This window comes from Misgurnus anguillicaudatus, chromosome 19 (genome assembly GCF_027580225.2).
Source record: "Misgurnus anguillicaudatus chromosome 19, ASM2758022v2, whole genome shotgun sequence".
Lineage (NCBI taxonomy): Eukaryota > Metazoa > Chordata > Actinopteri > Cypriniformes > Cobitidae > Misgurnus > Misgurnus anguillicaudatus.
Window position 1 is genome coordinate 12703466 of NC_073355.2, and position 9342 is coordinate 12712807.

Below are 9342 nucleotides of genomic sequence, written 5' to 3' on the forward strand. Positions count from 1 at the left end.
ATTGCCTTTGTTAGCAACTACATATGCTGTCAATGGTGCCAGCCCAAAATATTCCTCTTTTCTTCACCTTAAAGATACAGTACCTGAGGCTTAGGTTAGATATTTCACATACTGATTTTAAACGTAAAAACACATTTTTTAAAAATATGGGGCTTTGCTTTGAAGGAAAGTTAATGTCCCATGGCATATGGCTTGTGTTTCTGATGTCGGCAGAGTAGTAAGAGAGCAATAATAAAGCCCCTCGTCTCTGCTGGCCATTTGTGTCTGTCCTGTCTTTTCTTCATTTCTCTCTGAATGTGTCCGACCTGGCAAGCTTCCTTCTCTCTTTGTTTCACAGTTCCGATGGCAAATTGATTTCGACAGTGTGAACACAGACTATCACAGACACAGATACAGCTCCGGATAGCACAGGGGCCACGCCCCTACTTCCCTTAGCCCCTCCCCCTCTTAAGCTCTGCCTCCACACACTCCTCCTCCAATGGAAGGGGCCAGTCTCATCCCTCCTTTCTGTCCTCTCTTCCTCCCTGCGTCTTGCCGGGGCAATAGTGGCGGCGGTCGCGTGTGGTGGGTCGGGGGGGAGCTCTGAGAAGACCGACCGGAACGCAGTCCAACTGCTCGCCTCGCCGCTTTACGGACTGTGATTCGCCTGTAGTGACGCCGCTATGACATCGCTCTGGACTCCAAAGAGACTGCTTACCACTTCCTGTCTTTCATGCATGAGCACAAGTTTTGCTATGTGGTTGTTTTTTTTTAAAAAATGACACCCTCATGTAAAAGTGCCAAACGAAAAGCTCATTTGGTATTTTGGAGCAGCTCTCCTTGTTACGAAGCTCTTGCTGAGTGTTTTATTTTCTAAGCAGATGTTATGGGAGCCTCATACGAAACGAGGACTGTTTTTCTATCATTTGTGGTTTAGTTGTGCAGAGTGTATTTTCTCTCTGTGGGTTTTTTGCGTTTGTGATTCCCTCATGTATTACCTGGTGCTCCTCTGATCCAGAGGCTGTGTCACTTTGTGCCAAAACTATCAGCAAATTCGACTTTTCTCCACAAAATTGGAAAAATCTGAAGGAAATCTCAAATCTCCCAAGTGCCAAACAAAAGTGGACTTACAGAACTGGAGTGAAGGTTGCATGAGCTTCATAATATACGGGTGGGACCGTGCTGTTCTCCAAGACCAGCGTGTGTCCGTTCACCTTACATGCATGAAAGAAAAGTGCTCTGAGCATAAGCCTAAAATCCCCATTCACCTGTTACAGACACCTTAAAGAACAGAGTCAGAATTGCATTCAAATGAATAGATTCACAAAATATTGATTTGCAAATGCAAAACCTAATTTCCGTAGCCCGCCTGCGCATTTAGTTTTAAAGGTGGGGTGCATGATTTTTGAAAAACACTTGGAAAAGGGAATCGTGTCTACTAATTGACATCATTGCCTGGGTTGCGTTCATGTGTGGGGTGGGTTTATCAAAAGAAGGTCCAGATTCTATTGGGGTAGGGGCGTGTTTGTTTAGGTGATTTCAGATATCAACATTGGCCTTTAGAGATCCCGCACCCCGTCTTTAATGGTTAATGATAAATGAACTTTGCATGCTGTCCTCGAAGGGAGCTTTGAACCTGAGGCCGGGGCTCGAGCCTTAAGTTCGACACCCCCTCCCCATGCACAGAGTAAGAAAGAGAGCAGTAAAGGAGGATATGGGGAGGAGGAGGGATGCCAGAAAGAATTATTGCCTTATATACGCTCACAAAGATGATTGACAGGCCTGAATGTTTAGTCTTCTCCCAAACCTACGTTTAGAACTACATTTACATTAGCAACATTATGTAACCTTTTATTATATACATAATAAAATATATATTGTACCAAAATACAATTAACAACATTGTAAGGGGATAATCACACCAAACGTGTGGAAACGCAAGGCGCAGCTTTTTATATTGCTAGGCAACCACAGTGTAGCTGTCCTGTCAATCAAATATTGAAGCGTAAGTGCTCTTTTGCTGTTAACTGTAATATTAGCAGAAACCAGTCCGGTTGTTCCAAAAAACTGGAAAATTCCATCACTACCACCTCTCCCCTCATTTGATTGGACAATGAAAAGACACGAATGATGGCAGACGCTTTTTCGCTCTCAGCGCTTCTTTAAAAGTCGGCAAAAAAACGCAAGGCGCTTGGCGCGCATAATTCAACTGCAACTGCCATAAATGCGTTTGGTTTGATTGGCCACTAAATGTGCTAAATAAAATGTAAATGTTCAATAAAAATATTCTATAATTCTGTAAACTACTTCACATCACAAAAACTAAAATGTATACCTCAGGAAAATAAGAAAAGTGTAACCTAAGTCACATGACCTAAACAAATTCAAATGCAGATGAAATGCCAAATAAAATCAAATGCAAATGGTACCCAAATTTGAAACTTCAAGGTTACATTCTTTCTGATCCCATTTTTTAAAACCCTAGTTAGTGTGTAATATTGCTATAATAGCATAAATAATACCTGTAAAATGATAAAACTCAAAGTTCACTGCCAGGCGATATATTTTCTTTAGCAGAGTTCGCCTTTCAAAGCCTACAGCGAACGGCCGGTTTGAATTACAGCTCTCTACTTGCTTTAATGATGTCACTAGAACAGTTTTTTGACTAAACTCCGCCCACAGGAATATGTCAGTCGCCAGCTAAGCTGCTATCGAATCACAACACTAAACAAACTACACAATCAGAACTCGATACGTATTTCTGAAGGAGGGACTTCATAGAACAAGGAAGACATCAGCAGTTTTAAGGACAGTGAAAACGGCGTTATACAGATACGTAAACCGTGTTTTTTTTACATGTGAAACATGAACACATGTTATATTATGCAGTGTAAACACAATCAAAGCTTCAAAACCACGGAAAGAACGGGACCTTTAATTTACAAAACTAAATGAATACATTCATAAAGTGTAATTTAGTAATGTCAAACTCATTACGTTAATACTATGAATGCATGGATACACAATTTCTGTGCCTATACCGATATTCGATTTACTATAAATGTTTTGCTTTTTACTCCGCGTTTCAAATTATTATGTCATGAAATCTTAGAATTGCAGAGTGTACAAATTGCAATTCTGTTTTCATTGTTACCGTGGGTTTACACCAGCCGCGTTTGAGATGTCAAAATCGCGGCTAGTTTGCCGCTTGAACAGTTTGAGTTTACTCGCTTCATTAGCGCGTGAAATTCTAGTCATTGAGACATTCACACTAAAATTTGCGTCATGGGAGGGGCTTCTGCAACTTCGCTCGCTTCCTGTAATCATGTCACTACTAGAGCAAGCTCCTGATTGGTTAACGCAGCATGTTTTTCCGCCAAAGTTCAAATTTTTCTACTCGCGCGTTTGCCACAGCAAGCTCAATTTGCGCCATTTGCGTGAACTAGACGCGCAAATGAGCCGGAAACACGTCTACCGCGCCGCACTAAATGCCTCATTCACATTGACTTAACATTGAAATCACTCACGCTTGACGCCTCTACCGCGGCTGGTCTGAACGCAGCATTACCCAATTTAAAATAATACTATATAATTGACAGATGTGTAGTGCTTCATAATCCTGAATAGTAGACTCTGATTCTGATGAAACAAAACTGATTTTTTTTCTGTAATGTGTCCTCTTTAACCTTTCCATTAAACTCAATTCAGCCAATCAGAGATCTTACACCGTGTCCTAACCACATGCCATTAGGATTCCAGCGTTAAGCAATTTGTGTATCCATACTAAACGTGACAAAGGGGCAATGCGGTAATCATCAAAGGAAACAGCCAATCAGAAGAGTTTTTTTTGCGCCCTCTCTCTAAGGAGAGCACACAAATCCACAGATGCATCCCTCTGCTTTTTATGGCTTTCCTTGTGCAATTTAAGGGGTTTGTTATATATATTTATAATATATATATATATTTATTTTATTATATATATATTTGGCATGCGGCCCCCCTTGTGTACAGTGCATCCCTTCGTGCCCCGCCCCAAATGAAAATGTATGACATAAAACATATTAAATGACACCATTTAGTACTGTTCGGAAAGTAGCCTTGTACAGATTTGAGGTTTAATTATACAGAATTTACTAAATCCAGGCACCAATTCCCCCCAGTTTGAGAACCACCCGTCTAATCAGTCTCTCCTCATCCATGTTTGATGAATAATATTCATCTTGCGCAAAACTTTTGATTGAATGAGATCTCCGTGTAGGCGGAGCTGCAAGTCGCAATATCACAGAAATGGAAACCGTTCCGGTGGATAAAAACTTGGAAAAGTTGCCTTTAATCGCGTGTCGTTGGGCAACACGGACCCATAGGCATTTGCGAATCCTATTTTTTGAATACATTCATCTAGACACCATTCTGACTCTGATATTAAAGTGCCAGCAGCCCATGTCTGTAAAACCTTCCCCTTGTAGTACAGTATGTTTCCATGCAGTTATGGGATGTGGACTGACAGATCCTCTGGAGCTGCGGTGTAGTCCTCGCTGTGTCGTGTGTTCTTTTCAGTTTCTTTTCCTTGGAAAATAGTCAATCTAGGAAAACTGCACAAAGAAATCAGTGTAACGCTCACAATATGCATGCTGAGGAGGAACATAGTGAACATTTGACCTTGAATGTATGGTGACTTTTTACGACGAGAAGAAATAAAAATATCTATATATTAATAAAACGTTTGTTCAAATGAGCTTTTGATGATTTTTACTTTGTCGGCTTGCATTTATTTCATTGAGACCACTAACCAGCATTTTACCCCAAATCGAACCTCGTGTTGTCTTCCGGAGAGCACACGATTGTGCGCATTTGTGACGTGTCGCCGTGTTTGTGCCTTGTGCTTGCCTGCTAGCTTTTTTCTTCTAACATCTCTTTCTGTGTTGTTACAGCGGAGAACTGATCTGATCTATCTACTATGAAACTAGACATATATACATTCAATAAGCATGCCTATAGAAGTACAAACATCATTAAATGTCTTTATTTTTAACTCGACTGCTATGGGCAGATTTCATTTTGCACTATATTTTGAACCCATGTCATTTCTAGAAGCGTATTTATTCATCTATTAACCTGAAACTGTAACATCATCAATCCGACTCAATGACTCCCACCGCCGAATGCCATTTAACGCAACACTAACAGTGGTGTGAATGCGGTGGAAATGTAGCCATGCATAGCATCAATCTGAGCTGAGCTCTCAGGTACAAACCCGTGGACTTTCTTTACCTTCCAGTTTGGGTCCTGAATTGTCCCGGTTCTGAGTGTTGCAGGACCTCCGTAAGTCACCTGCCTCCATCGCTGCTAAACCAACCGATCATGCAATTTTTTTTGGTTTTGTTGTTCTCTGCATTTGCTGTCGGGCTTAAACACGGGCACTAGGGCTTCACAACTGTTTCGTCTCATGCCGCCACCCGCCTCTCTGGTTGGTTGCATTTTTTTTCTGTGTGCCTTGTAATTCGTACCAGCCAGAGAGGTCGTAGGTTGCCAGGAAATGGGGTTTTCATGGAGGCAATGTGTTGGCACTGGAGGTAACCCGAAATCTAACTCTTGCATGCCTCTATCAAAAGTAAACGCTCACACAAATTTAACTACAGTATGTCTTGTTTCATTTGCATGCTTGCACACCTTTCATAGACTTTTTCTTCTCCAATACCTGTTCATAAGTATATGTCAAATGAATCAATGTATGCCTTTCAGCAGTACTTAGTTTATATACGGTGGTGGTCAATGGGTCACTGGTGCGAGCTGTGTTTTGGACGTACTGACCGTGTTTGTTCTCCACCCCTTCGTCTAGTGATCGTTCCATGGAGGTCTACTTCAGGCCAAGCATGATGGACGGCCGATCCGCTCCTCTGTACTACTAGAGGAGCCCGTGCTGTGGCCTGTGCAGTATATCGCCCTCTTCAGTATATCGCCCTCTTCTGTTCTGTTTGTGTCATTGCAACAGCATGCAGCACACACGTGTACTTACAGTACCTACAGGGTCCGAGCGTTGAGGATACACCGTAAATTTCCTATGAAATGGATTAATCGTAACACTTTAGCTTCGTGATAATTGGGATTTACAGCATCTTTCATTGTTTTCATGTTTCAAACTGATGATAGAGGATCAAGAGTAATGTAAATGTTACAACTAAGTAGTTAGCAGATACTATTTCAATAAGTTGCATATCTTAGGTAAGAAGGCTTTATTTTTCTGTGTTTTATCTGTGTGATCTACAGTAGTATGTCTGTGTATCATCACTCATTTCTGTATGCTGTCCGCAAAGGTGTTGGGATGAAACCTCTTCCAAGGGGTCGCTTTATAATAAATAGACCACAATTTTTTAATTTGTTTAATTTGCTTCTGCAAATGAAAGAGATCTGTATTAGTCGCAATATATTCACATGCAAGCAGCGCTGACACATGGACTGTGCCTTTTCCAGCTGTTTGTATTATGAAATCTGTAACTCCATTGGCCTACATTATATATGGGGAATTGTTTTGTGTTTTTTGATTTTTTTTTTCTTTTTTTAATTTCAGCAACTGTTTTAGATCTTTGCTAGTTGCTTTAATAAGATCTGTTGAGAATATAAATCTTCTTGGTGATCTTTTGTTCACATACTGGGCAATATTGCTTATTCAGTATATATACAAATAGACTACTACACAAAAATGAATATTGTAAATATTTTTTTGTTTGTTTTGAGGGACTGAGAGCAGATCTGTTGTAAGTCCTTGTAAATATAATCTCCGTTTAGTTCAACTTTCTTTTTTGCCACAGGGGGAAAATCTCTTAATATGAATAGCATGTTTTTATAATGGGGAATCTACTGTGATGTTTGTGAGGAAGATGGGGAACTTGATTTGATTGTTTGATGGAGAGATTTATTTGGGGTCTGATCAGCTTTAAAACCCAATTTCTAATGCTTTACTCTTATTTTGGCATTTCTAAATGTCCTGTTCATTCTTATTTATGGAAAAATGCAAATGTTTGTGCTCATTCTTGTATCAAATAAAAAATCAACAAAAAGTGGTCGCCACTACAAGCTCACATTAAATAAAGTCTAAAAACACATCCACTTGAAATGTATTGTTGCGTTCACACCAAACGCGAACAGAGCGTCAAATTCTTGTCTAGTTTGCCGCTTGAACATTTTGAATGCATTCGACGTGCGTAAAAAGCAAGCAAAATTGACGCGCGTCTGAGGTGAAACCCTCTAGGCGGGCCTGCTGCCACAGCAGCAAGCAGGCTCCTGATTGGTTAACGCACGAACGAGGCGAATTCCCGTCTGCCGTGCCGCACTTAACGCCTCATTCGCGCTGTGAGACCTTCAGACACGATTAAATGCGTCTTTACATTGACTTAACATTGAAATCATTCGCGCCAGACGCTTTATTCGCATTTGGTGTGAACGCAGCATACGTTTTTTTTTTGTTTTTGTGTTTTGGAGAAACAAGTCTACCAGCTACAGTATATGTTAGTATGTTGATCTAATAATAGGCCGCAAGAAACTACCGCAAGAGTGATTCAAGAAACCATACAGAGTCTAATACCTTGTTCACACTGTCAGTCCAAGTCTGATTTTGGTGCATATCCGATTGGAATCTAATCACATTTAGAACATGTAAACGGCCAAAAAGCACATTATTTTTTCTAACCCGTGTCAGGCTACATCCAGAGGTGGTTTAAAATCCTTGTCAAACCGCATTTCGGGAAATCACTTTCAGTCTGACTGCTCATTTGTGTAGCTTTTCGGTAACGTCATGCTGTCGCACACGTAAAATGTAAACGCATCAAACGTCGTGGCAGATTGTCATGCCAGCATGACGTCATTGCCGTGGAAACAGTGCAGATATTCCGGCACACGGCAGAATGCTACAGCAGTGGTTCTCAAACTTTTTCCGTGTGCGGCCCCCCTTGTGTATGGTGCACTCCGTCGCGGCCCCCCCCAAAGAAAATTTATGACAAAAAACTGTTCTAATATGTACCATTTTAATTAAGCAAAACATTAACAAGTTATACAAAGTAGTGCTGTTGGTTAGTAGCCTTATTTTTTTAGGTTTAATTACACAGAATTAATGATAAATGAATGTATTTTATAAAATGTCATAAAACTGGGGCCCCCCCTGGCATCATCTCGCGGCCCCCCTGGGGCCCCCGGACCCCAGTTTGAGAACCACTGCGCTACAGGACGCACAGATCGGATCTGAACAGTTGTGATGCACAATGTGGACAGTGAGTGTCAAATCGGATATGCACCAAAATCGGAATTTTCGGTCTAATTTCGACTCGCTCTTGTGGTACTTTGACATCATTCGCCTGACAGTTCTTGCGGTGCCGCATGAAGTCAAACAAGCCTAATACCATTGCCGTCGGAACCATTATATGTGGGTGGGGCGAGACCCACTGATTAAGACCAATGATAATTGGACGCACCCATTTTTTTTCTCTAATTTAGCGCATTTGTCTGTTTAGTCATCAGTCAAATCCATCCCACAAGAGGAATATCCTAATACAGTACTTCCCAATCCTGGTCCTCGAGGACCCCCTCCCAAATAGTTTTAGATGTCTTCTTATTTAACACAGACATGTTTACCATTTTGGAAGGAGGCTGATTGGTTGAATCGGGTGTTTTAAATAAGGACATCTAAAGCTTTTTGGAAGGGGGTCCTTGAGGACCAGGATTGGGAAACACTGCCCTAATAAATTAAACTCTGTTCTGTGTTTTAGCTACAGCCTTGACTTCTGCTTCCTCAAATCCATTCCACATCATTTTTGTGTTTTTGAAAAATGTCACTACTTTTGCCTGGCGACAGAACAAGGTGAATAAAAGCAATTGTTTAATTAAAACCCACCAGAAAACAAGAAAATTGCATCTACAAGGTCATAATGGGCCAGTTTCCCGGATGGGGCTTATGCTAGTCCCAGACTAAAATGCATGGTTGAGCTGCCTTAATTTCTAAACAAATTGTACTGACGTATCTTAACATAATCAGTGCCATTGTTTTGTCTCAAGATGCACACCAGAACTGTTTTTTTTTTTTTTTTGTAAAAACAATATCCCAATATAACTAAGGCCTAGTCCTAAATTAATCTAAACCCTGTCTGGGGAAACTGCTCCAATATGTACCCTGCTATCAATGCAAGTGGTACCCTTTCATGAAGTACAGTGTTGGACCTAAGAATTCATATTGGTACATGTTAGGACTTTTTAAAGGGCACTGCCCCAGTGACCGTGTGCAAACATTTGATTCAAAAAGACTTTTGGACCTAGTGAGTTTGCAATGATGCCAGTGCAGTTCACAGCTTACAGTACATAATGAATCTTCAGCAA

At 40.9% G+C, this 9342-nt stretch overlaps 1 protein-coding gene across 19 annotated transcripts in view; it reads left to right on the plus strand.

The window, feature by feature from the left end:
• The window catches only part of baiap2a (BAR/IMD domain containing adaptor protein 2a), a 124540-nt gene extending 117500 nt beyond the window's left edge, over positions 1–7040 (plus strand). For 6 of the 19 annotated variants that reach the window (XM_073856931.1, XM_073856930.1, XM_073856933.1 and 3 more), the window contains one exon: positions 5819–7040. Coding sequence is in view for 7 of the 19 variants with exons in the window: in XM_073856930.1 (XP_073713031.1) it covers positions 5819–5888 (70 nt within the window). In the remaining 12 variants the exon portion in view is untranslated. Of the gene's footprint in view, positions 1–337; positions 5553–5818 lie in introns of all 19 variants that reach the window. The other 13 variants (XR_012359141.1, XR_012359144.1, XR_012359145.1 and 10 more) reach the window with 4 other exon arrangements.
• The last annotated feature ends 2302 nt before the right edge of the window (positions 7041–9342 follow it).